The sequence below is a fragment of the Meles meles genome, chromosome 16 (assembly GCF_922984935.1).
Source record: "Meles meles chromosome 16, mMelMel3.1 paternal haplotype, whole genome shotgun sequence".
Classification (NCBI taxonomy): Eukaryota; Metazoa; Chordata; class Mammalia; order Carnivora; family Mustelidae; genus Meles; species Meles meles.
In genome coordinates this window covers 57,832,560-57,860,020 of record NC_060081.1, presented here as the reverse complement: position 1 = coordinate 57,860,020, position 27,461 = coordinate 57,832,560, and the positions used below count along the sequence as shown (strand labels likewise).

Genomic DNA, 27,461 nt, shown 5'->3' with positions numbered 1-27,461 from the left:
TTTCTGGGTTATTTACACTGATGGGTGTTATCTAGTTGTATCTGTGGGATGAGGTGAGGGCAGGGTCCTGCTCTGCCATCTTCCCTGGAAGTCTCTTTTGTTTAGTCCCTGTTTAGAAGTCTCTGTTTATTTAGAAGTCTCTGTTTCAAATGGAGGCAAGGCATTTAGTATATTCACAATTTTGTGCAACCACCACCTCTATCTAGTTCTGAAATATTTCTGTCATTCCAGAAGAAAACTCCATACCCATTAAGCAGTTAGGCTCCTTAGCTACTCCCTGCCTTCCTGGTAATTACCATTTTGCATTCTGTTTCTATGGATTTACCTATTTTAAATATTTCATGTATACTGAGTCCTACAATATGTGATGTTTTGCGCTTGGCTTTGTTCACTGAGCATAATCTTTTCAAGGTTGATCCGCATCGTAGCATGTATCAATACCTCCTTCCTTTTTATGGCTGAAGAGTAGTCCTTCATGTGCGCATGCATCTGCGTGTGTGCATGTATGTGTGTACATACCACATGCGTTTATCCATCCATTTATAGGTGAACATTTGAACATCTTAAATGTTGGGTTGTTCAGATGTTTTGGCTGTTGTGAACATTGCTGCTACGAATATTCATGTACAGCGTTTGTTTGAATGCCTGTTTTCAGTTCTTGTGGGCATATACCTAGGAGTGGAATTACTGGGTCATGTGTAAATTTTGTGTTTCAACTTTCTGAGGGACAGCCAATCTGTTTTCCACAGAGACTGGACCATTTTTACCTTCCCGCTAGCAATGCGTGAGGGTTCCAATTTCTCCATATGCGCACAGTGATGGAAAGGTTTTTAAGTAGGAGCATGTGTTTTATTGAGAGCACTCTGGCTGCCAGGTAGAGACTAGATGGTAGGGGGGAAGGGCAGAAGCAGGGGGACCAGTTGCCCTGGTAAGTGATGATGATGACTTGGACTGGCATGGTGAGAGAGAAGCAAACAGATGGGCGAGGTGTTCAAGAAAGCACTTGAGGCAGAATCAAAGGGACTTGGTCTGTTGGTGAAGGAGAGGAATCAAGAATGATTCTAGGTCTGCCTAGGGAACCTGAGTGAATTGTATTGCCATTTACTGAGCTGGGGTTGACTATGGGAGGTATGGCCTGGGGAGAAATTAAGACCTAAGTTTGGACAAGAGGCTGAAGGTAATAGTGTGATTTGGCCTTTGTTTTATAGGGTGCTGCCCCTTGCTGTGAGGCAAGCCCAGTATCTGGCTCTTCTTCCCCTACCTGGTCTTCGTGTCCACAATCTGAATTCTTTCGTTCCAGAACAGACATTGGGCACAAGGCATAGAGTCTTTGCCTGATGTAGAGATCATAGTTGTGTTTCTCGGTATCCCTCTTGCATACTTTTCTGGGGCTCTTTGTATATATTGGTCTCCTGACTGCTTGGCTTAGCTTTCCTCCTCCAGCCACTTGGCATGGCCTGTAATTCCTAACCTGGAACCCAGATCATTTGATACCCTATTCATGGAATTGCCAGGCTCTCCTGTGCTCTTTTCCAACCAGCTTTTAGCATTTGGACTCTGCCCCTCATTGTTTAGGAGAAGGTTGGAGTCTATCCCCTGTGTGATTTTCATGTTGGGCTAAGGGGCAAAAAAGAAAGCACTTGGAGGGCACCTGGGTGGCTCAGTGGATTAAGCCTCTGCCTTCAGCTCAGGTCACGATCTCAGGGTCCTGAGATCAAGCCCCGCATCAGGCTCTCTGCTCAGCCGGGAGCCTGCTTCCCTCTGCTTCTCTCTCTGCCTGCCTGTCTGCCTTCTTGCGATCTCTGTCTGTCAAATAAGTAAATAAAATCTTAAAAAAAAAAAAAAAAAAAGAAAGCACTTGGAATTGGAGAGGAAAGGAAAGAGAGGAAAGGAAAGAGGGGTAGAAAAGTCTTTTTTTTTTTTTTTTTAAGATTTTATTTATTTGTTTGACAGAGCGCACAAATAGGGGGAGCGGCAGGCAGAGGGAGTAAGGGAGAAACAGACTCCTTGCTGAGTGGGGAGTCTGATGTGGGCTCAAACCAGGACCCTGGGATCATGACGTACACTGAAGGTAGAAGCTTAACAGCTCAGCCACACAGGTGCCCTGAAAAGTCTTAATCATTGTCAGGATTGTCCCGTAGTGCACAAGATAAATTAACCCTGGGTTTGTTGCCTCATCATTCATACTATTAATTTTTATGTCCCTAGTAAATAGTGCTTTTGTTAGTCATAAACACAAGATGAAATTCCTGTTTCTATGAATCGAAGACAAAGGAGTCCTTTTTTTTTTTGCATGAAAACAGGTTAATTATTAAAGAAGTGATTACAGAATGCCAAAAATTGCTGGATTCTTGCTTTTGTTGCACTTGTTAATTCAAGATAATGTTGGTGAGATTCCAACGAGTAGTTGGCATGTTCAGAACACTATTCTACTTGGCTTTTTAATGATAAGGATGTCCTTGGCTCAATATTTCTTAGAGAAGTTTTAGAATGCTTTCATTCTGGAAAATTCTCTGGCATCAGGTATGCTGGGTTTATTTTGCTGCCTGAAGATCGTTCTGTGAGGAAATGAAAGACAACAAATTATACTCAAATACATAAGCTGACTATAGGCATGGACTGAGCTAGCCAGTGCACTCTATCCCCCCACCCACAGTGCTTGCTTCAAGGAAGGAACAGGTCAGGTTAATGGGAGTCCCAGAGGTTATTTCTGGGTGATTGTTGTTTGAACTATTCCAGAAAGATGTGGAGAGTGAAGCTCTCGGTAGGTACAGACCTCCATGTACAGCCAAGAGATGGATTCTGGTATCATCATTTAGGCCCTGAATCAGGCCACTGCTGAAGCTAGTCTCAACCCTGGATGTTCATTGCCTATAACTTTATTGTTGTTGCAGAAGCCAGTTCTGGTTGGGCTATCATTTGTAGCTGGAACACAGTTGATGTTCATCTAATCCGATCCCTTGACTCAAGGCTGACTTCGGGAGGCTAACTGATATGTCCAAGGCCACTCAGAGCCATGGAGTACAGGTACAGATAAGAGCAGGAGGCAGAAAACCAACACTGAGGTAAATAATGATTTACTCTGCTCTATACTCTAGTAGTTGATTTGGCCACAAATCAGGGAAATTTGGGGGTTAAGTAAAAACATGAATATACAACTTCTGAGATTTGAGCCAAAATGAAAGAAGTTATTTTCCCAGTTGGGTTACATACTTGATAAGCATGTTTATCAAGAATGGAACATCTAAGGGTGATGGAGATTCTAAACTTATTTGCTCTCTCAGATATCTTCTCTTGTTCCACCCTCATCGTTTACTGTTTTCCTGGTGACAAATTTAAATAAAAATCCCATTCTTTTACCTGTTTCTTAGGAAGCAGGTTCTCTTTGAAATTTTCTCTGGTTTTAAGGTTAGATAGATGGGAAGAAGGAGGGAAATGAGAGTCAGGGTGGCAAAGAGTGAAAGGCTCTAGCATACAGAAGGTAATAGTGTGGATGAGTCAGGGATATGTGGTAGGAGTCTTTCCAAAGAAGGGACTGAGGCATAGTCAGAAAAGTATGAGAGTCCTCATGGGGATGGATAGATTATTTGCCTGCATATAACCAAGAGTGTCTCAGTTTTAGGACCTGTGACTAAAGGGACAGTAGGCAATGAATCTACCTAGGAAAGAGTAGGGAGTTTGGTTGGAGCTGATAATGCAGCCTGGAACAGACTGAGGCTGAGGCCCACTGGCCCCATTTGTATTCCTGTGAAGGTTGAAGTACAGAGTAGGCCTTAGTGCAAAAGGGAAATATTTATATTTCTCTCTTACCGATTTAAGTACTTCAACCTTGGCTTTGGTTAGAGGATTTGAGGTTATTCCTGGTGGCACATTCCATATATTTGTCATTTCTAAAATAAAGAAGAATTTTATGATATGAGTTGAAAAAAAAAAAAAACAAACCAGTGATCTTGTTGGGTTATTTTAGCCACAATCAACCGGCAGGATCTCTGGTCAGTGTACAGCTCTAGGAGAACTTGTTCCCATGCTCATTCAATGGACAGGTTCTAGACATAGACTCTCTTAGTCTTATGTGTGCGTATGGGTAAGTTTGCAAGGATCAGAAATGACCCTAGAAATAAGTGGAAACCTGGTGGGTATTCTATGTACAGAGAATCAGTATTAAGAGACATGTAGGCATGTCTGCCTTCACTATCTTAAGAAGACTAAAAGACCCTACTATTTTGGTGTTATTTGCAATATTTTGAACCCCTCTAGAGTTCATCACAAATATGTACAGGTGGTATTCTGTACCATCATCTCTGGATGGTTGTGAAGTTCATGATCTCAGTCTCAAGTGTCTCAAACTCCAGCATCTCTGTGACTAGGTGATCCAGGTCCATGTTTCCTCTAAGTGGTATGATGATGTTGGTCTTGAAGACCCCCTAGTGGGCAAGATTTCATTAGGACCTGTAGAAGAGGCATTTAGATTTAATTTTCATGTTTTGGCATCTCAAGATTCTGAAGTCTCTATCTGAAAACAAGAAGTGATTTTCAGTCTGGATGGTGATTGAAAGATACTGTGCTCAGTGCCATAGAACATTCTGTCATATGGTTTCACAGGCTTGTCCCTTTCTTAAGACTCTTCTAAGTGTTTGCATTACTAATTCCACATACCGGTAAGGGCAGACAAAAATTTCTTCAGAACCACGGGCATTACATCTTGCGCCTCATCCTCCTGGAAGAGATAGATGGGAAGAGCATTTTTTCAGTGTCTCTTGGGTGCCTCTGACATGTGGGTTCAGTAGAAGTCTGTTACTGAACAAGGCTAGGTGGAGAGGTGGAACTCGGTCAGTCCCTTGGACCTCTTCTGCTTAGGGGTTTTGCAAAGCCTTTCAGTAGGTTTTGATGCCTTAGGTGGCTCTTTGAACAAATGTTTATTGGGGTCTTACTATGTTCCAGACAGTGCTGTAGTCACAGCGGTGCAGCATATTCTCAAGACAGATGCTGAATTCAGTATTGGGAAGGCCTGGTTGTTGCTAAGACTGCCTCCTCTGTATCCCCTTTTAGGGTCTCCAAGGTCTGCTTCTCTCTGCTGGCATGCTACTTAACTTTCCCCTCTTCAAAAGGCCCATGATGCTGGGATGCCTGCCTTTGATGCATCCTGTTTCCTCTGCCTGGTACCCACTTTGGGTACCAAAGTAGTAAACCACTCCTCCTTCAAGGCTAAGTTCAGACATCATCTTCTCAGGGAACTCACTGTCTGCCTCCTAGTTGGTGGTCTCTCTACTCTGTCATCTGTATGCTAAATCGACAACTTTCTGCATAAATATTTGTGTCTCCTGTCAGGTGGATAGTTATACAAGGTTAGGGACCATGCCTTCCACAGAATTTCCCCTGCGCAGAGCCTGGCATGTCTACAAAGCTGCCCAGCAGTAAAGATGAGATGAAGGATCATTGGGCTTGCGACACTCCCAGAGTCTGTCTCTCAACTGACTCCTCTTTATCTCAGGGCTGATATAGAAGAACTACAGCCCCTGTAGTCACCCATAGTCATAAGGTTGTTCACTTCTGGTTGCCCAATGTATATGCCTCTACAGTGTATGGCTACTAGACTCTTCATGATTTACCTGGTTTATTTATGATTTTAAGCTGTCTCTGTCTTCCCACTTAAACTCGAGAGTCACTCTTGGAGGCAGGGATCTCATCATTGTCTCATTTGTATCCTAGGCATGGGCACATAGTGGTGCACACTAAACATTTGTTGAATAATGGCATGAACATGTGTAAGATCAAGTATCTTAAAGAGGGGTGTGGTTGGTGAACCTCCTGTGAATTTCCTGGAGCCCACTTGCTGGGCCCTATCCTCACGTTCCCCATTTCTCCACTTCCCAGGCTCTCATCTGGTGATCCATGTGCTCATTCCGTAGAACATGGGTTGAGAACCACTGATGGGAAGGGTGAGGCCGTGGGAGGCTGGGTACATTTTTGAGCAGCCCCCATGAGCCCATGCAAGATTAGAATCTAGATTACCTTTTCATCCTTCCAATGGACCTTAGAACTTCCTTGTATATCAGAATTACTCAGGACACTAAAAAAGCGTGAATTTAGGACTTCCTTGGGTCACTGACTGAATGTGGGACTCCAATAATGGGCTTTGGGAATTAGTTTTAAGAACTCTCCAGAGAGGGCTTGGGTTTGGAACCTATAGTGCTATTCCACATTGCATGTGTGATCTAGTCTGTGTGACCTTTTCCTTCCAGAGTCCCTGTGTCACTGAGCATCTGGCCCTAAAGTAATTTCTCACATACAGATATTTTGAAAATTGAATCCACTTACAGCCTCAGGGGGTGTCACCGAGTGTTCAGAGCTGTCAGGAAACAGTACAAGGAAAAATTATTTTCACATAAAAAATATTAACCAATTCTAGAGTTTACGTATTAAGTCACTTCTCAAAGCCACTTATAAAATGTCAGATACAGAGGAGAAACCAATTTTAAGGTGAGTAAAGCTCCATTTTGATTTTCCTATAATTATGCATGTGATTTCAATTGTGTTCTTGATAATTTGTTTCTATACTGACAAATGACAGGATTTTGTAGTTACAGACAGTACCTCTTAATCTTGATGTCTGCTATCAGTTTGTCTTTCAGAATCTTGCAGTCATGGGAGAGGATCAAGGTCTGCATTCATATAAAACAAACATGAGTTAAAAATAGTATCTTGACCTGGCCAATCAGCAAACGTATCCCATTGTGATATGACCAGCAAGATCATAGGGAAGGACCAGAGTGGTGACTACCTGGTCTTAGGAGACAACCTATTTATCTCTTCTGCCCTCGTGGCTTAGCCCACCAGCCTCCCTTGTCTTAGGGACACCCAGGCATTGGGCCTGTAGGGATTTGATACTAGCTCCCCTTACTATCCAGACCATTCTTCTTTCCATGTAACCTTTGGTCCTGTTAGTTCCTCCTCTCAGCTCAATCCTGATTTGTTACTCAGTACTTACCGTTTTCCCAGTAGCAAAACTCTCACCATCCTTTTCCACAGCGACCCAGTAGGTGGCTTGGATTTGGTTTCCTGACTGGAAGGAGTAGACTATTTTGGTGATGCTTGCAGCCAGGTTATTCATCTGTTGCAAAGAAGTCATCATTTAAAATATGGAGAGGAAGAAGGACTGCAGAATGTTGCCTAGTGAGATACTCGTGCATCACTCAGTTCTTTTATTTAATATTTATTGGCCCTCTAGTACGAGTTGCTCATCTAGTGGGTCTAATTCCAGATATTTTCCTATAAGTCATTTCCTTTCTCAGAAGGACAGGAGGGCATTTAACATGTAAAATTTTGCTATTCTGTTACCCCTCAAGCAACTTAAAAAACCATTTCTTTCTGTGCTCTTGTGACAGACCGCTCTGTACTTGATCATTTTGGGACACTGTTAAGGAAACAACGTACATTGCTGAAACTGAGCCCCACCCATAGAAAGTACTCAGTGATTATTATATCCTTGTTATTACTGCTTCTCTTCTCACTTTCGGGGCCAGAAGCAAATGACTACCTCCCATGTGGATAAACCCACTCCAGTTCATACTGTGGCTGTGGGCCAATGACTTCTCTCGCTTTGGTTCTCTGAGTAATGGGGATAAGAACCCTGACCTCCTAGTACTATTGTGAGAATGCACGGACATTCATTATGTAAAGAATGCACCTGGCTTTGTCCTTGGCATAAAGCAGGCACTCAGAAAACCTTTGTTTCTCCATGTCCCTGCTCTCTGCTGTTTGTCAGTGTTAACAAATATCCATTTACATGGTCATTAAGGGAAAGTCTGCTTCCCACAGCATTTCCTCATATTTATCTCTGGAGGAATGTTCTGGAACCCACTTCCTTTTTACCTTCTCTCAGGGTTTGACAGACTAGGCTTACACAAAGAGGAGAATGGTGCCAGGGGCCATGTAGATGGTGCTTACCTTGACAGAGCTCTGCTTGGCACTTTGAGTGACAATTACTTTGAGAAACTTAGAAGACAGAGTTAGGGAAACGTTGGCATTTTTAGGATCTGGTGGCAGGGGACCTCCGAGCACAGGGACTATACCACTGCTAAAGAGGGCTTTAGCCTAGAGAAAGAAAGGCAGAAAAATCCATGTCATCATGTGTGACTAACAATTCCGGCTGAGATTTCGAGGAGTGGTATGGCCCCCTGTGAGCACTGCAGTGGATGAGAATGATGACAGCAGTAGACCTACCCAGCCTCCGTGTTAGGGGCCTGTGGGAACTTGTGGGGTTTGTGGAGACTGGAGACTAGGAACCTCTTATAAAGGAGGAAGCACTGCTCTGATGTAGTCCAACTTGGGCCCACTAGGCTTTTGATTGTCTAAGAGAAGCCACAGAACCTCACTTTTCAGGTGAATTCCTCTATTTAAGGGTTCTTTAAGTAGCATACATTTCGTGAGTTCAGGGATGTCTCTATTGTAAGCATAAAGAACACTTACACAGTAGGAGATAGAAAGACCTCGTGTGGAAATCCTGGAGCTTTTAACTTCGTACTTGAACAAGCCAGTAGCTGCAGGTGAGAGGAAAGAGAGTATATAAAGAGACCCCTGCCACCCCTGAGCTCTTGGTGGCCCTGCCCTCCAGGTGGGGGATCAGTGTGGACACCTCTTGCTTTCTTGCTCCCAGGCAGAAAGCTGGTACCCTACTGGCTTTTCCAGATTTCTGGGAGGAAATGGGAGGAGGCTTCAGGGAGGAAGACAACACAAGGACTTGGCCCTATTCTTGTTGTGCCAAAACCTCAAGTGAGAGGAAAAGGCTTGTTGCCCAGCCCCCAGTTTCATCTACTCTGGGACTTGGGAAATGTTACCAGTTTCCTGCTTTGACAGTCTTGGCAGCCACTGTCCCACTATGTCCTCTCATTCCTGTCTCCCAGATATATTTGGGGACATTGGAGGGAATTTTTGCTTCTCAGCTTCCCTGGAGTGAGGACTGGGAATGCTCCTTGCTCCAACTCTACATACATGTGCACTTTGCAAACCACGTGGGTGGTAGGGTTAACAAAGAGACTTCTAAGGGTCTCTTTGCCCTGCTCTATCCTAGAGAATGAGTCACAGTGATTCAGAGAAGCCTGTAGGTTGCCACATTTTCTGCCATGAGGGTGCTGAGGTTTGAATGCTTGGAGGTACGTGGTATTGAGCTCACAGCCCCATACTCTCTGCTCTGTCATCTGATGGGATCCCAGAGGAGCCCTCCGTTGACCTATGAGCCTCAGGGAGGTCTGGAATTTGTACTCACAGTTCTTGCATTCGTTGAAATCACTGAACTCAATGTCACACGATTCCGATTCTTGAAACTGTGAAATCACCACCAGTTAGCCTTGCCAAGGAAGTGCAGCAGGCCTGTTCTCCTCCTCAGCCCAGCTCCTCTCCCCCTTCTCCCCATCCTCCTTCCCTTCTTCCAGTCCTATTTCTTGGACTTCTCTTTGACAGAACTCATCCTCTCCCTCTCCCAGCCAGAGGCATTATCCTGTCCTGCTGCTGGGTCTTTGGGGCCAGAAGGGCTGACTGATTATCTCCTTGTTGAGTGTCTCCCAGCATCAGGCTACATCCAAGGAAAGGGCTCCTCCCTGTCTTTCTCCCAGTGACCTAGCCCTCTGAGGTGGTGCTCTCTTTCTTAGGACTTACATTTTCTTCCAATTAGCAATAATCGCGCCTCGGATAAACCTCATTGGCTACGATACTGCCACTGCGCAAAGCTACTTACATTTTCTTCCATAGTGACTGTCAACAATTGAGAAATGATGTTGTCCAAAGGCAGAGGCACAGGCACAGGGGTCTCTGACAAAGTATCTGTGAGCCTGGGAAAGATGTGGAGAACCATGTGATTCTTGCATTTCTAGATTTTGCCCAGACATTGGGAAAAAACCCATCTACCGATGAAACCGCTGCATGATGTCCTGCTTCCTAATTTGTACAAGCACCTGAGTCCTTTTGTCTACCGTCACTAAGGAAGATGCAGCAATATCTGGGAAGACTGCCAATGCCTGACATCTGACCCAGCAACCCCATGCAAAGGGATTTATCCTTCAGATACCCATTGATAGTGAACAGACTTGTCTGGGACCTTACTAGTAAGAGTCGGATACAAAAGTTAATAAATGAAAAATACAATGCGTCTTTGATAAAGGACTGTTAAATCGCATGCCTCTTCATAAGGGAATGCTAGGCTGTAAAAAATGAAGAAGCTATTTATATATGGATGCAACAGATTCCAAGCTCTTTTTTTAAGTGAAACAGCCCAGAGTCCAGAAATATCTGGACCTTTCAGTGTGTGCACGCTACTGCACATATGTAATTTGCTGAAAGCCAGCAGAAGAGACTAGATTCATTGGTTCTTTCCAGGAAGGACAGTTAGCCGGTTGGCATCTGGGTGGGAGGAAGACTTTTCACATGGCTTTTCGTATCTTTTGAATTTTGATCTAAGTAGATGTATTGCTTATGCAAAAAGAACAAAACACAAAGAGTATGCCTAGCATAGTACAGGCAGAGTGAGAGAAGACAGTTTTCAAACAGTGGGCTGTTCCCAAAAAGAGAACCCTCTCGGAGCCTCCGTTTACAGATCGTTCAAACCATTGGATTGGCCAAATTCATCTCCAAGGGTGGCGTTAGTGGGGACATTCTGGCACACGCTGATCTAGAAAATGAGAAAAATGGTCTTACGTACGTTTCCATTATCTGAAGAGACACTTTGTTGACCTTGATGTCCTTCTCCTGGACTTGGAGGTTGACACACTGGGTGTTGTTCGTGGAAAGACCAATTTTCAGGGTTACTTCCCCATGTACTTGATATCCCAGTATGCTGACTACAGGTCCTGCTAGGCTGTGGAGAGCAACATGCAGGTGAAACCAGACCTGGCTCCAGGATGTCTCTCAGGTCAACCAATAGGCATTTGGGGAGTCAGCTCGTGTGTTTGTCTAGATTAATTGAGAGAGGGAAAGTTTGGTGCTTTCCAGTGAGGATGCCTCAAGGTTGGCCTTCCTCCTCTATTCAGAGCTTGGCTCATGGGGGGTTGTTGGAACACAACTCAGATCATCACCAAAGTGACTGGGGTCCTGTTGAATCCTGTGAGAAAACTCCAGGAGATGGAGGGCAATAGTCTTCCTGGGTCAATGCCCAGAATAAACATGAGAGGATCTCTGGAGTGTTTTCATGTCCTCCTTTAAGATAGATCTGGTAAGTGTGGAGAATCCTTAACTTGCTCCTGTCATTTAAAGCTAAGAGATCCTGTCATTTAAAGCTAAGAGATAATCATTGTTTTTCACTTGTCTCACTTGATTGCCTGCATGTAAATCACATCTCACATGTAGCCCGGGCCTTGCACAAAAATCTATATCCTTTTTGTATTCGGATCTTGTGGAAGGTATAAAAGAAGTGATCGTAAGAAATAAAGACGTCTACTGATCATCAGTCGGTAGTCCTCCCATCACATGGGCCCGATCACCAGGATCCCCACCTCGTGAAGGTGACAGGAGGCATTGAGTAAACACCGATAAAGTCACTCTCCTCACCAGCCTTCAAGAAGTCTTCTTTTGTTGGTGGCCCCAGGCTTGCTTGTAACAAGATGCCCATTACAGGCTACACGTCTGTGCCCAGCATCCCCAGCTGTCTGTTGCATAGGTGACAGCGTAAGAAAAACCCACCATTTACCAGAGCCAGGTCTCATTAACGCCGGACGTTCTGGAGAAGACAAATGGTTCTCCCTGATACTGCTAACTGTACTAGTTACAAATGTGGGTTCTGGAGACACAATGCCTAGGTTCAAACTCTGTCAGCTGCGTGACTTTGAGCAAGGTCTGTAACTGATTTTTTACTGGTTCCCTAGTCCAGAAACAGGACTGCTTTTCTGATGACGTGGTCAGAAGGGTTCAGGGAGTTCAGAGTGCCTCAGCTGAGTGCCTGGCTGGAGCTTACTCAGGTTTTAGTGCTGTGTGTGTTAGTCCCAGAAGCCTTCTCCCCAGTGTGGATTGTCTTTCCCTCTCATGTCTTCTTGTGTGCCTTAGGCTTGCGCTGTTAACCTGTTTCTCCCCACATGCTGATGCTCGCCAAGGCTAGGGACTGCCATTAGCCATTCTGTGCTCAGCACGACATCTGGTAGGGAGCTGTGTATTAAGTACCCACTAGGTGGATGAGTCCTCTCCGTCCCCCATTACTGCCTCAGACCGTGGTGTTCGTGGAGTGCGCGGATTCTCCTTGGAGATTCCAGATTATTTGGAGTCATAATACCAGTGTACATGTCATTCTCTGAGGTTTCTCTCTTCATTGCCCATGTATAAAATTGTGCAGATTTCACATGGAAATGTGGATTTCTGGCTGTGCTTACACTATTTGAGGATGGGGCTCCATGGGATCATTCTCCTGCTTTGGTCCTTTGGGGCAGAGGAGAGAGACAGCTGTGCCTGGTGTCCAGTTTATCCCATCCTCAAGCATCCTACCTTATTCTATGTTGTCTCTGCCTGACCCGTAGACCCTGGATCTTAAGTCTCTAGTCTGTGCTGTCCCAGTTGACTGATCTGAAAACATACTCACCCTTTTCCACCTATGATGGCAGTAGTTGTGGCTTGGACAAGGATCCCACCACCTGTCATGGTTGATGTCATGTTTTCCACAGACACGGCTTGAACATTTAATCTGCAAAGTGACAATATCATGGGTCAGTCCTGGCTCCAGAAATCAGCCTGGGCAACAGGAGTAATACCTTCGAAGCAGCCAGTTAACAACTCACCAACCCATCCATCTCTGGGACTCCCTAGCCCTCTTCCCCACGCTGCTCTTTAAGCTCCAGAAATCAGGAACATATTTCCCAATGAAAGGGCACATAGAACTAGAATATTGCTTCATGAAAATGTGGTTGTCCCTTTCCATGAAGTTGCTGGAGGTTGAACTTCAGTGTCCCCAAACAGCAGCTTTCTTCTTGTGCCAGACCTTAGGATTAAGGAATCACTTACCCTATCAAGAGATCTTCTATGTTAATAGTTCCCAGCAGACCTGTGACTGCATCTCCAATGCCTGCCGGCAGTGCGTTGTTCAGCATATCCTGGGTGGATTCTGTGAGCTTGCTGGCTTGTTCACCCACATCATTCAGGGGCAGGGGAAGATTTGCAACACCAAGGGTGTCGACGAGTCCTTTTGCAGGATTCTTCTCTGCACCAATGGGTAGTAGGCTGCCCAGATCCCCTGGGATATTGAGGGTGTCAGTGACTTTTGAGAGTGATGGCAGTGGGAGCTGTGAGGTCAGGCCACCACTTCCTTTGCCCAGGATGCCACCACTTCCTTTGCCCAGGATACCACCAAGAGCATCACCTCCAGGTAACTTGAGGGCTGAAGTGACGTCTAATATAGACAGTATGTCGGAGTTAGACACCATGGATAGCACTTTTCCAATTGTGCCTGACAGAAGTACCTTCTCACACATCAGCTTCTTCTGGATCTTTGGGGGCAGGATGGTGTTCATATCTGAAACGGGTCAAGAGACATGATCCTGCTGTTGGCTGTGCAACTGATTCAGCCAGAGGAAACTTCCCAGCTGGAAAACCAGCACCTCTGAATTGTGAGGCCCATAGGTCCTATATGTCATGCCTTCTGGATATATCCATCCCTGCCCCTGCCCCCCATAGGACAGCCTGCCGTTGCAGAGATAACCTGTCTTCTGTCAAGAGTTAACATTTATTAGCACCTACCTGAGGCCAACCTGGTGTTGAGTATGTTACTCTAAAGCAAGCTGGGCATGGCATGGAAGGACTTAGTTTAGCTTTTGAGCCCAGTAGCCCTGAGTTTATAAGGTCTAGACTCTGTTCCTAGAAGTCCAAATGGCCCAAGGCAGCGTCTTCTCTTTCCTGAGCCCCAGTCTCTGCACCTGTGCAGGAATGCATGATAGAGCCTGCAGCATGGGTGGTTGGGGACAGGACTAAGGAATTAAGCCGATTTTAAGTGCAGAGGAGGGTTGAGGTGGCTGGTGCAGAGGTGGTGGTGCCGATAGATCTGGACTCTTCTGTCTCCATCTGTGCGGTTCTGTGCCAGTCTCTTCTCCAGGCCTCATTTCCCCCTCGTGGGTCATTGGGAGGTCTTGCCACCTTTGACAAGCTGCCCGTACTAAGAGGACACGTGCATCAGCGCTGATCCTTCTGCAGCATTGTTATCATTAGGGTGGAGGAGGTGCTCACCATGTCTTTGTGTCCACGCTGGAGGTAAGCAGGGCAGGGGGACATGGACTCCCAGAAGATGGTGGGGAAGGAGAGAGGGTCAAGAGCCAGCTTGGAGAGCCGGGAAATCATGGGGTCCTACCCTCTCATACTGTTCTCAGTGGCCTGAGGAAGAAACTCAGAAAGGGAGCTGTTGCATCTGGGTGGTGGTCAACCTTAACTAACTCAGCAAAGAAGTTAATTGGACCGAAGGACAACAGAGTAGCAGGAAGAAGTTCACGGGTACCAGCCCTGTTGAGCTGATGAGCCTTGGCTTTTGGGAGCCTTGCTGCTGCGTCCCATGCATGGGGCTCCACCCTCTGCAGAGCCCTTGCCTGTGGAGGGTGATGTGGATGTGCAGAGAATTTCCCATGAACACAAGACCCGCACAAGGGTGTTCAGGTCAGTGTTGTTTGGAGTAGCGGAGAATTACACAAAATGGAAATTGAATAGATGCACATTATCGAATATTCATCTAGTAGAATACCATGGTGAAAGTGAATGGAAAGTCTTTCTTATTAAACATGGCTGAATGAGGGGCGCCTGGGTGGCTCAGTGGGTTAAAGCCTCTGCCTTCGGCTCAGTCATGATCCCAGGATTCTGGGATTGAGCCCCGCATCGGGATCTCTGCTCAGCAGAGAGCCTACTTCCCTTTCTCTCTCTCTGCCTGCCTCTCTGCCTACTTGTGATATCTATCTGTCAAATAAATAAATAAAATCTTAAAACAAACAAACATGAATGAATGACCTCAGAAACAAGATTGAGACACTGCAAGCAGGTTACCTTTTGGGAAAGTTTATAACGTGTAGTGCAGTTTTTAATATTAAGAAGAAATAGCCACATACCACAACATATAGAGAAATGGCAAGGGAAAAACAATCAGGCCAGAGGTCTCCTCCAGGGGTGGGAGGAGAAGGGGAGGGAGGGAGGCCACCCTGCAGCCCTGCAGGAGCCCTGGGGCCTTCAGCCCTATGGCTGGGTTTTATTCCTTATTCTCAGTTGTGTCTACAAGAGTATTTGTTGTATATATTGTTTATGGTTTTTGATGTCTGACAATGATATTAACAACCAGCACCACCAATCACTGTTTGTTGGGTACACAACTATTATTTTTTAATTTTTATTTTTTTAAGATTGATTTATTTGATATATATTATATATAATAAGATATATATTATTTGAGAGAGAGAGAGGGCATGAGGAGGGGGAGGGGCAGATGGAGAGGGAGGAGAATCTGAAGCAGACTCTGCACTGAGCAGGGAGCTGACATAGGGCTCTATCTCACAACTCTGAGATCATGACCTGAGCTGAAATTAAGAGTTGGACGCTTAACCGACTGAGCCACCCAGGTGCCCCCACAACTGTTATTTTTACCACTGTTGAAACTTTTCTATATATTTCAAGGATTTTGTCATAAGGCAGGATGAGGGTAGGCAGAGAGGAGGAAATGTTTCTGAAGAGGCATAGCAGTGGATGTGAGAGCTTTGGGGCTGGGCACTGTGATCATTAGGCAGGCACTAATTCCCCTACGTCACCCTGTCCTGTCATCCTGGAAGGCTGGCTGCAGAGGCCAGAGCTGCAAAAGGCCATCACAGTTGCTTTGTGGGCACTCCTCCTGGCCGTCATTTGCTGATGAGTCCTACTCCTTTCTTGGTCTCCAAAAAGAGTCACTCAAGCCTTGGAATTCCTGAGCTCCTCTGCTCTCTGATCCTAGGAGACTGCTGGAGGACAGAATGCCACATCTTTGAGGGGGAAGCTGAGACTTAGCAAGGGTGTGAGAAGGGAGCTTGGAGAGAGCAAATCTGGTCAGCGGGTTTGGTAGTGGACCTGGATTTCCCATTTCCTGCCTCCTTGTCAACCAGGTTGATATTCTAAGCACCTGGGGGTGCTGGGGATGAGCTGTAGAGCGCAGCCCTGAGCAGCTGTGGGAGCTCCTGGCAGTGTCCAGGTGATAAAGGTCCCATAAAAGGCAGGTAACCAGACATTTGGCTGGATCCAAGAGTTCCCTTCTCCAGGGTTGCTTCGACCAGTCCTTCCCCATGTGTGGACTACAGACAAGCACTTCAGAATCAACTTGGAGCGTATTAGAAAACCAGGTTTTCAGACCCACTGCAGTACTGTTACACCACAGTGTCTGAAAGTGGAGCCCACTTCCCCCTTTGTTAACAAACTCCCAAGGCGATACTGATGCATTCTCCTTATTGAAGGTATAATTAGCTTTGGGCTTAGAAATGAGAAGTTTGTGTGAGGGGGTGGAAAATCAAAGATATGCAGGTGAAACAATTTTTACTTACATTCTTCGAGGTTGCTTTGGGACAGTAAGTACTTGGCCACAGGTAGACAACTGCCTCCTGGGGTCCTAGCTTGACGTTTTCTAAATGGAGAAGCTCTCTGGGGACTACTGAGCAGTCTTCCAGTTAGATCGAGAGGGGCTTTTCCGAAAGCCTCAGTGGCTACTTGATTGACAGGAAGATTTCCCAGCAGTAAAGATGGAGTCTGCAGGTCAAGCGCTCCTGCCTGGACGGTCAACGTGATGACCAGGGCCCAGAGGGTCAGCATCTTGGCAACTGATACCTGCAAAAGAGAGCTTTGTCAGACATCACATTCCAGGAGACCATAGGGGTGCCAGTTCTTTTGTATTGGATACACATATGCAAAGGTCCCAGCTCTTGCAGAAAGGTGCCACTCACATTATTGATATTCTGTCTGTATATTGTATTCATTGGAAAATGCTCCATCACATGGCAGTCAAAGTCTTGTTTTTTCTACTTTTTCAGCTTGGCATAAAGATGTCTACAGCTGGTGGCAACTTTGAGCACAGGCCAAACCTTGCCAACAGCTTTACCTCTAGGGTCCACATCCTCCTGCCAGTGTTCCTTTCTCAAATATTCTTGGAGCCTTCTGACGTATCAGCTGGGGAATTCAAGAATTTTGAATGGTCCAGCCACAAAAGGTGTCACTCCAGTGGTGGTCAAAGTCTCTCCCAGCTTCTGGTCAACTAGTAAATAGCACTGCCCTTGTTGGTATGAGCTTTCTATGTGTCCGCCCCTTTGCAGAGAGTAAATGGACGTCAGTTGGTCTAAACTATCTACACAACCCTGTGAAGGAGGGTATATCCTCATTTTACCAGTGGTGAACCTTGTGGTACAGAGCAGGCAATGTTCTCACCTGAGCCCACTGGCCAGCCTCCAGCAGGTAGTTTTGCTCAATCAGGACTAAATCACCCAATCAATCAGTTCCAGGCTTGGCACCATCTACCCCTTTGGTCATTGGGCTGTCCTGGCATTTCATCTCAGGTTGCAGAGGTTTAGAGCTACCTTTATGTCAGCATGACCATGTCAGGCCTTCTCTCATCTTTTTAATGCCTGTTCCCGTGTTCTCGGAGAGCACAGGCATGGCCATTGGTGGCATCGGACCATCCTCACTCTTGTGTTGGCTGGCGCAAAGGAGGCTCCTCTGGGTGTGGATTGATGATGGAGTTAGCCCATTTACCCACTTTCTGTCGCTTCTTCTATTTCAGGGAACTGGATGGGCCTGTTAACCACAGAGCATGTGGCTTCTTTTTGCTTTGGCCAGGGATGAGCAGCCATAGCTGTTGTGGATGTGTAAACTTGTAAGACTTGACTTTCCCTCTCTTTATTGGGATGTGTCCATACCTATCTACTTATGGAGTACTGGTCAGTGTAGGTACTGATCAGTGTGCTAAGCCCTTGGTCCCCAATATCTTATGTAATCCTCACTGCAAATCCAGGAACTAGATAATACTTACTACTCCATTTCCAGCTGAGGAGACTTAGCCTCAGCAAGAAGACAGAGAGCTGGGTCTATGCAGCAGGAAATTTCTGTTTGACTCTGAGCTCAGGTGTGTGACTCAAGGGTAGCTTCCTTTCTCTGACCAGCAGATTCCTCCCTTACAGCGATTCTCTCAAGACTTTCTCTCACGTTAAGGTAATAGGGAGATTTGTGTCTTAGGGTATTTTCCCTCGGTGAAGCCAGTAGACTCTGGAGTTCCTGTCTGCTTGCATTTTCTTACCTTGTCAGGTTTAATAAGGTCAGGCTCAGCAGGATCCCTGGGTGGCTCAGTCAGTTAAGTGTCTGCCTTCTGCTCAGGTCATGATACCACGGTCTTCAGTGGGGAGCCTGCTTCTCCCTCTCCCTCTGACCTTCCCCCCTGCTGGTGCTCTCTTTCTCTCTCTCAAATAAATGAGTGAATAAAATCTTAAAAAAAAATAAGCTCAGGCTCATTGACCTGTGCCCTTGCCATGCATAGGCATTGCCCAAATCAAACTGCCTGCCATTTACCAAGACCGAGAAGAACCGCTATTGCCCAAATGTTGGGAAGGACATAATGGGAAGTCAGTGACATCTTTCACATTGAATTTGTTAGACTTTAGGAGAAAGCTCATTACGTTGTCATTATTTTTCTCATTTTACCTTCATCTGTGAGAAATTGGAATTTGGTGTCTAAGGCAACATGTAGGTGTCCTGTGATGGAGAAATAATAAAATTCTCTGCCTGTGACTGAACTTGTGGCACGATTGTAAAGACATTGCTTTGAATGGAATCATTCAAGAATCCCAGGAAAGATCCCCCCATTTTCTTAAAAAAAGGTTTTATTTTATTTTTAAAAAAGCTTATTTAAGTAATCTCTACACCCAGTGGGGGGCTCGAACTCACGATCCTGAGATCAAGAGTCACATGCTCTACCAACTGAGCCACCCAGGTGCCCCAAAAGATCCCCCATTTTTAAAAGCAGTTGCCTACCAGACAATTGTTAACATCTGCCATGCTAGGCAGAGTGCTGTGCATTTCAGTAGGAAAGGGGCTTTGCTAAGGAGATGATCAACACAAAACCCTAGGTATCGATCCTCTGCTGAGCTGCCCTATTCTTGTTCCAGCCTCAGAGTTTTGACCTTTACTTCGTGAATTTTGATTTAGCAAGTTCTTACCTTAGCCAGTGTCGATGGGTCTCTGTTGATAGGTGGACGTTTCTAGAAGCTGTCTCTCCTCCTTCTCTTGCCTATGAACTGTCAGAAGCAAAGCTGCATCTCATTTTATAGTCCCGTGTCTCTCGCAGAAGTTGTCAGACATGAAGGGGCATGATCCAAATGTGCTGATAAGGGTGGCGTGATACAGGCTAACTGCCAAGATCAGCACCTGCTAATGGCTGCGACATTTGCTGGTGTCTTTCTCAGGGATGTTCAGGGTGCTCGGAACAGGCCAGGTATCTGTCCTTTCCTTATGTTAAACCTTCACAGGTCTGTTATCTTCCAGCCGGGGGGGTGCTGGGTGCACGGCAGAGCGGAAGGCCGTGTAAGGGTGCCAGGTGCCAGTCCAGCGGGAGCCTGTTCCGGTGTCGGGGCCATGTCAGCACTCAGCAGTGACCAGTGCTAGGGTGGAGATGTGAGGGACAGAGTGTTTAGAGACAGCCTTCCTGTCAAGTGACTTTTTTATATCAGATGTATGAGATAAGAAGGAAGCTCTGGATGCAGGATGGGAACATACATAGTGTCTGCAACCGCTGAGAGTATGTGTGCGTGCCTGGGGAATTTTAAGCATAGGAGGTCTAGAATTTGCTCAGCCCTCTTTCCTTTCCCTAATTGCACTTGGGATAAAACTTGAACAGAGTCTGTAGCCTGGTGTGGTGCTCATTTGTATTCTAGGTTTTTTTCTCCTCTGTTACCTCATTTAATGACCCCTAAAACTCTAGAGCCTGTTCTCTGGGCCTCTGGCTCCTCCTCCATTTTAGAGAAGGGTCTAGTCACCTGTTAGGTTCCTGCCACTCGAAATTTTGTGATTTTGTACATCCTGTACGATCAGTGCAATAGTCTGGGAGAGAGAGAGAGATGATGTTGACTAAGGGGTTGGTTAATGCCTGCTCCTGCCCACCGGAGGCTGGGGAGTTAGCCCGGATCCCTGCCCTCAAGCAGGCTCCACATTTTTGCTGCAGGGCTCTCTTCAGCCCCATGGGGGTTCTCATGCTGTGAACCTCAACGATAGCTCCATTTGCCAAATGTCCCATTTTAGGTTTTGCTGAAATGTCGGATGCATAAAATGAATGACTTTTGACCTTTTCTTAAAGGGCAGAACCTAGAGTTTTATAGATGATGATAAGTAGAAGACAAAACCCAACTGTCTTGGTGTTATTTTTCTTGGACATCTGAAGGAAATGGAGTCATCTTTTAGGCATAATTTGTGACAGCTGTTGGTGGATGTGGCCTTTGACTTTGGTACCTCCAAGTGGTTCTCTGGACCCAGAGAATGAATCCAACTTCAGATGTTGGGAAAGGGCACATCCCGGATGTAGCCTCTAGTGGCCCTTGAGACCTCCCAGTTCTTTGTCTTTCTCTCCTTTAGATTTAGGAGGTGGGGCAGCCATTGAATTCTGCTAATCCAGGATTTATGGGAAGCTGTTTCACTCAGGGTGGCTTATCACACTGGGTAAAAGGACCTGCTTGTTCCCAAGCCCTAAGTGATTTCACCTGCTGACTCTTGAAAGAGAGGACCCTTTCAGGGCTGGCCAAGGCTTGGCTGAGATCACAGGTGCTGATGATAAGGCAGGTACCAATTCTTAATGGCCTCTGTGAGAAGATGTCTCAATAGGTCTGGCTGAGCCGTGCATGTCCTACTGACAGCCATCAGGATTTTGACCTTTCGTAGGTGTTTCTTTAGTGACATACACACATATTGCGTACACATTTATATGCCTGTCTATGTCTTTCTAGCCCTGGAACTCAGCGGTCATGTCCAGCATTCCTGCCTCAGTTTCCTTCTCTGGTGTAATCAATCTCAGATCTTGGCCAGTAGCAGAAACTCACAGGGGCCTCCTTCAGGGAACTTGTGTCCTTGCACACTCTTATGTTGCTTGTAAAATTTGGGTCAATTTTCATTTCTTAGGATCTCTCATGAGATTTTCAGTGGACTTTGTGAGTTCTCAAAGGCAAAGAATATAGGTTTTAGGAGGAGGCGAACTTTCTGCATATAAGCTTTGTGGCCAGACAGACCTGGGTGTGAATCTTAGTTCACTTGCCTGCTGGTGTGTGCTCTTGGGCGTGATCCAACGTTTCTGTGTCTTAGTTTCTTCATCCGTAAAGTAGGGATAATACTGTCCTTATATGGGATTGTCACAAGGGTTAAGCGAGATGACATATGTAAGAAGATTAGCACCACGGTTAGCATATGTGAGTATTCTATAATTTACTATCATCATCACCATCATCATTGTTTACTATTGTGTTGTGTTTTTCACCCACCTTTCTCAGATTTTATACCATTTCCCTAGATGTTCCCTAGATTTGGAAACTACTCAAACCTTATTTGTAATAAAAACTATGGATTTTAAAAATTGTTTCTTTACCAAAAAAAATGGATTCTTTACTGCCTGGGTGGCTCAGTCAGTTAAGCGTCTGCCATTGGCTCAGGTCATGATCCTAGGTTCCTGGGATCAAGTCCCACACTGAGCTCCTTGCTCAGCAGGGAAACCTGCTTCTCCCTCTGTCTGTCACTCCCCCTGCTTGTGCTCTCTTTCTCTGACAAGTAAATAAAATCTTAAAAAAAAAATGAAGGCAGGTATAGAGATATTTTAATGTCACTCTTGAGTTTTCACTGTTAGTAGAAGGATAGAGTTTTCTTGGTACATTCAGCTGCAACTGTACTGGTGAATATACCTTCTCACAAATGCATGAGAGGTTTTAAAAGGCTAAGTGTTTACTTCCAGGATGCGTTTGCAAGTGTCTGTGTATTGGCTCTGTTTTTTTTCCTACCCAGTTGCCCCACAGATGTCAATGTCCATTGTTAAGCCTGTGGTCTTGACTTTGTAGGCCAGAGGTGAGTGTGACTGTGCCGAGAGGAGCTTTTCATTACTCCCAGAGGGGCGAGTAGCTGGCAGGCAACTTGTCTCTGCTGCTCTCCCTCTGAGCACCTGCTACGACTTTGCCATCACTGGCTACCCATTGCTGCTAATGGTCATCCTGTTCTGAAAGTGCAATAAGTTGGTTCCATATATAGCTGCAGGGGTCACTGTGGTGGCATTTGCCTGTGGTTTCAGCCAGCTTGGGTTTTACATTATGCGGAACTAGCTTTGCCTGAGAAGGAGAGAAGGGTCATGCACAATCGACTTGAGTCCTAAGGCTGTGGCCACAACCACCAAACCCCTACTAATGAGCACTCAGAAAACGCTTTCCACCCTGACGCCAATCTGTTGTTACTATCATCATCAACAGTGGCATCCTCATCATCACCCACATCCCCATTTAGAGATGAAGAAACCGTGGCTCAGATGAGTTTTAGGTGACTTCTCCACAGAAGAGGCAGGATGGGGATTCAAGCCCAAGATGTGCCTGAAACTAAAGCCTGTGAACATGCCATTTGTCTTCTTGTTCCACTAGTCCATGAGATTCTCGATGGCTGGGGCATGTCTTATTTCTCTTGTCTATTCCTATCTCTACTTAACATGTAGCAAATGTTGAATAAATGAGTGAATGAACAAATGAATGGGCCAACTTCTCAGTTTCTCTGTCTGTCAGATTGACTAATGTTTCCTTGCCTTCTGTTACGTGATGGTTATGGGAATCAGACAGTGGCTCTGAGTGTTTAAAGTGGGCAGGGAGTTCCCTCCATCTTTAGCTGTCCTTTCTCCTGTCTTGACTCTTTTTCAGAATGGCATTGGGCAGAGATATGGGCCCCCTGGGGTTGTCAGTTTGGATGGCTCCAGACAAATCCTCTGACTTCTCGTGATTAAATAAAGACGTTGGATTTTCTCCCAAAGCTCTATGGGTCTGTTGCTTTGAAGCTCTGGTTCAGTATTTTCTCTCTCAAAAATATATGACATAATGCAGAAGAGCCTGGGTGGTTCAGTTGGTTCAGCATCTGACTCTTGATTTCAGCAATGGTCATGATCTCGAGGTCATGGGATTGAGCCCCATGTCAGGCTTTGTGCTCAGCACAGAGTCTGCTTGGGATTCTCTCTCTCCCTCTGCCCCTCCCCCCTGCTCCTTGTCTCTCTAAATAAATAAAATCTTTTTTAAAAAATATTTTATTTATTTATTTGATAGAGAGCTAGAGAGAGAGCACAAGTAAGCAGAGTGGTAGGGAGAGGGGGAGAGAGAGAGAGAGAAGCAGGCTGTCTGCTGAGCAGGGAGCCCGATGCCGGGCTCGATCCCAGGACCCTGGAATCATGACCCGAGCCGAAGGCAGCTGCTTAACCAGCTGAGCCACCCGGGCGCCCCTAAATAAATAAAATCTTAAGAAAAATATATATGAGCCATAATTTGGGCCACATAACTCTCTCTCTCTCCCTCTCTCTCTTGCTCGCTCACTAATTACTCATCAATAATTCACCATTGCACACAATATTTTTGGCTTTTTGGCCCTGGCCTGTGAGGCTTTTTCTGGTGACTCTGTCTGCCCCTCTAATCTCATTCTCTAACACTTTTCGCTAATCTCTTTAGCCACACTGGCTTTCTTTCGGTTTCTTGGATATACCTACCTTGTTCCTGTGTCAGGACCTTACCCCATTCTGGTCCCATCGCCTTGATCCCTTTCCTTCACATTTTGCCTAACTTATTCATCCGGCAGGTCTCAGCTTATGTATCGCATCTGAGAAGGCTTCTCTGGCACCTTGTTGAAATGGGGCTGCCTTTGCATTGTTATTTCTCTCAGTACCTCTACAGTTTTCCTTCTTAGCCGTCATTGGAATTTGTAGTCACGTGTCTGTTGGCTGAGCTGTTGAATGTCATCTCCCGCATAAGCTTCATGAGGCAGAAGCCGTTCTTGCTCTGTCTCGCTTACGTGGTACAGAGTAGGTGTTTGATATCCTATTTATTGAATAAATTGAACATTTTTTTCCTGTTATGATAAAAATCAGTTATGTTCACCATAAAATGTTTGGAAAAGATATTAAGAAGAAAATAAAATTCACGTGCAATCCTACCAACTCAAGCCATCTGACAATCACAACCAACCTTTTGAATTAATTTCATTTATATATATTCAAATCTGGGATCTTATTCTAGGTGATTTTGGATCCTGGTTTTCTATGAGCATTTTCTTTCGACACCAAATGCTCTTTGAAAGCTTGACGTGAGGGGCGCCTGGCTAGTGCAGTCAGTTAAGTGTCTGACTCTTGGTTTCTGCTCAGGTCCTGATCTCAGGGTTGTGAGATCGAGCCCCATGTTGGGCTCTGTGCTCTGCACAGGGTCTGCTTGAGACTCACTTTACCTCTCCCCTGAGTCTCCCCACTGCACTCACTCTTGCTCTTTCTCTCTATCTCAAATAAATGAATCCTAAAAAAATAAATAAAAGCATGACTCTAATGGCTATGCAATATTTCTTACTAAGAATTTTTCACTAAAAAAAACCCCTCTGTTGTTGGACATGTAGCCTGTTCCCAAATTTTCTTTTCCTTTTTTTTTTTTTTAAGATTCTATTCATTCACTTGACAGACAGAGACCACGAGTAGTCAGAGAGGGAGGTAGAGAGAGAGAGAGAGAGGGGGAAGCAGGCTCTCTGCTGAGCAGAGAGCCCGATGCGGGGCTCTATCCCAGGACCCTGGGACCATGACCTGAGCCGAAGGCAGAGGCATTAACCCACTGAGCCACCCAGGCGCCCTGGTTTTGTTTGCTTTAAAGTATCACCTAAAAGAGATAAGGATTTTTTTTCTCCTTGAAACATATCTTTATGCAAATGAAAAATCTGAAGTCCTTGGCCCTGCCTCCCCTCTGATTTCTGACAGTAGTGTGTCCTCAGATGGGAGCAGGGCCTGGATTAGTGGTGATGAGTTCATCCATCTACCATGCATCCATCCTTCCTTCCATCCATCCATCCATCCATCCATCCATCCATCCATCCAACCATCCATCCATGTATTCCTCAGATATTTATTAAACACCCACTGTATACCAAGCCCAGAAATGTGCCAATGAGCCATGGTCTCTTCCCTCATAATTTGTAGTCAGAGAGACAGACACAGAACAAGTAACAGACCATCCAATAAAATAATAAGTTGTGCTAAGTGTTCTGAAAGAAATGAAGGTTGAAATGGAAGTAGTGGAGGGCCTTTCACATGAGGCGATTTCTAAGTTGATCTAAAGGATGAAAAGAAACTACCCATGCAGGGAGGCGGGAAGAGAGAGAGGGAATGGCTTGCACAACAAGCCTGCAGTAGGGAGCAACCTGGTGGGGAGCAAGTCAAGGCCAATGTGTCCACCAAGGGAAGGGAAGGGGGTGGTGGGGAGACAACTGGAGACCAGGAGAGGCAGAAGCTGGGGGCTGTGGTGAAGACGGTGAATTTTCTTCTGTGTTGTGGGGGAGGCCACTGGAGGGTTTTAACCAGGGAGTGACATGATTTGGGTTATGTTTTGAAGTCTTTTCCGGCTACGATGTTATAATCCAGGTGAGAGACGAAGGATGCCTTGTCCATGTGGTATTGCAGGTGAACGTGAGAGTCATTTACAAAGCAGGACGATGGGACTGGACTGGGTGTTGGACCAGGCGAGGGGGAGGCAGAGCCTTCAGCTGGGGGGTAGTGGTGCCTTCTTGCGGGTGGGGAAGAGGGAGAGTCTTCTGTGTCCTTCCTCTAGGCCCCTTTCTTTCTTCTGGTGAATTTCCCCCCATTCCTTTTTTTAAGTGGTCTCTAGACCCAACATGGGGCTTGAACCCCCACTCTGAGATCTAGAGTGGAGTAGTATGCTCAGCCGTCAGAGCCAGCAGGTGCGCCCCGCCCCATTCTCTAGGTTACTATCCTAGCTGTCAAAACACATCTGCCCCGTGCGTACTGCTCCTTGGTTCTTGATGGTGCATGCGCTGGGCTTCCCTCCTGGGTGACCCAGTGCCCTAACCTCATGGAGCTTAGAGCTTCCTCAGGTGGGTCTGCTTTGGGGGTTCGAAGGTGGCACTAGAGGGGCGGTCCTCTAGTTCCTGGTCTCGTTCTAGTCCGAGCCGCTCTCTTGCCATCTCTTATGTATCCGTTTTCTTTGTAATCTTTTGTTTGAGGAAATGAACCATTCGCTTTAGAAAAAATGGGAGGACTACTTCTCAAAAAGTATATTTCCCTAAAAAGACCTTCAAGAGTGATGCCACTGCGGAAGACTTTAGGCCACCGGAGCAGGTGAATGGGAAAGGTGTTTTGGGCTCTTTGCTCGCCAGCTGAGCGAAGAGGCCTGGGATGGAGGTGGGGGCAGGGAGAGGCCATCTGGTGTGGAGGGAGGAGGACGGTGGTCTTTGGAGCCGGTGTCCTGACTTCCGGCACCAGAAGGGGTGTGGGCAACCCTGCCTGGGCAAATGGGGATCATTGCACAGCCCCTCACGTTCCACTCAGTGTTACCGTAGAATCTGATGGGCACGTCAGTGCCGTGCGTGCACTGTCCGTGCTGGTGTCCGTGCCTGGACTGTAAAGTGAGATGCACTTGTCAATGTCACAGGAGGGGAATGGAGGGGTTTCCTTGATAGGCAGGCCCTCTCATGGCTGGAGAGCTCACTCCTGCTGAGGAGCAGGCCAGGGCTATCCCCGCTGTCTTCAAGGTCCTGAGGTTGTTTTCATTCCATTGTTTCGTGCTTCCTATGCAGCTACCGTGCACCAGGCAGTGTGCTCACCACTAGTCCACTCGTGGGAAAATTCCAGGTTTAGGATTCAGCTCTCCTCTGGGAAAGTGTCTCCCACTCTCCACCCCATCTTAGTGTATCGCAGACGCACCAAGGGCTGGGAGACGGCAAGGCCGAAGTGCGGGGTGGCCCTGTCCTCTCGCCCTGGGACTTCTCTGCGGGCTGCTTGTAGGGGACTTAATTTCCTTCATGGCCGGGCTCGTGGTTCATATTTGTAGAACAGGTCGGGGGATCAAGCAGAGAACTCACAGCAGTGTTTGCTCCGGGCTGCAGCCTCTGACTGCAGGCCAGGGGGACCCTGCACCAGATCCACGCGGGGCACCGCCTGGTGCAGGCGGTGGGTGAAGAACCGGCCCCTGGGAGGGCCTCCCCATGGGCCCACCAGTTTCCAGAGGTGAGCTGGGGTTACCGGGCTGCTGACCCCCTGTTCACTCCTGAAACAGAGACTATTATGAGCCTCCATTCTGCCCATGATGGGGATTTTATCACAAACCAAAGTTTCCTTTCATCTGCCTTTTTCTGGGGCCAGGCCTAACTCACTGTGGACTGTGGCAGATGCCCAGGTGTGGGAGGGGGCATCTACCCACTTTGCTGCCCTTGGAAGCCATGGAGCTATTGATGTTTCTGACTCTGTAGCCCTCTGGGAGCTGGGT

The 27,461-nt window shown here is 46.3% G+C and overlaps 1 protein-coding gene and 1 pseudogene across 1 annotated transcript; both read right to left on the bottom strand.

Moving 5' to 3' along the window:
* Nucleotides 1-2,496: 2,496 nt before the first annotated feature.
* On the bottom strand, nucleotides 2,497-27,271 carry LOC123926628 (vomeromodulin-like). Its single transcript, XM_045980572.1, has 13 exons — nucleotides 27,058-27,271; nucleotides 19,459-19,553; nucleotides 16,503-16,782; nucleotides 12,976-13,483; nucleotides 12,557-12,658; nucleotides 10,694-10,849; nucleotides 8,525-8,540; nucleotides 7,948-8,094; nucleotides 6,989-7,111; nucleotides 6,595-6,662; nucleotides 6,319-6,349; nucleotides 4,657-4,717; nucleotides 2,497-2,558 (listed from the first exon to the last, which is right to left on the bottom strand). The coding sequence occupies exons 1-13, from the start codon at nucleotides 27,269-27,271 to the stop codon at nucleotides 2,497-2,499; spliced, it is 1,863 nt and encodes a 620-aa protein (XP_045836528.1).
* On the bottom strand, nucleotides 9,642-9,727 carry LOC123927313 (annotated as a pseudogene).
* Nucleotides 27,272-27,461: the final 190 nt, after the last annotated feature.

Coding starts and splice junctions, on each gene's coding strand:
- LOC123926628 (XM_045980572.1), bottom strand. CDS start 27,271: ATGGAGGCTCATAATAGTCTCTGTTTCAGGAGTGAACAGGGGGTCAGC. Junction 13,484..16,502: donor CCAAAGCAACCTCGAAGAAT/GTAAGTAAAAAT, acceptor GACCCGTTTCAG/ATATGAACACCATCCTGCCC. Junction 6,350..6,594: donor GCAGACATCAAGATTAAGAG/GTACTGTCTGTA, acceptor GTTTCCTGACAG/CTCTGAACACTCGGTGACAC.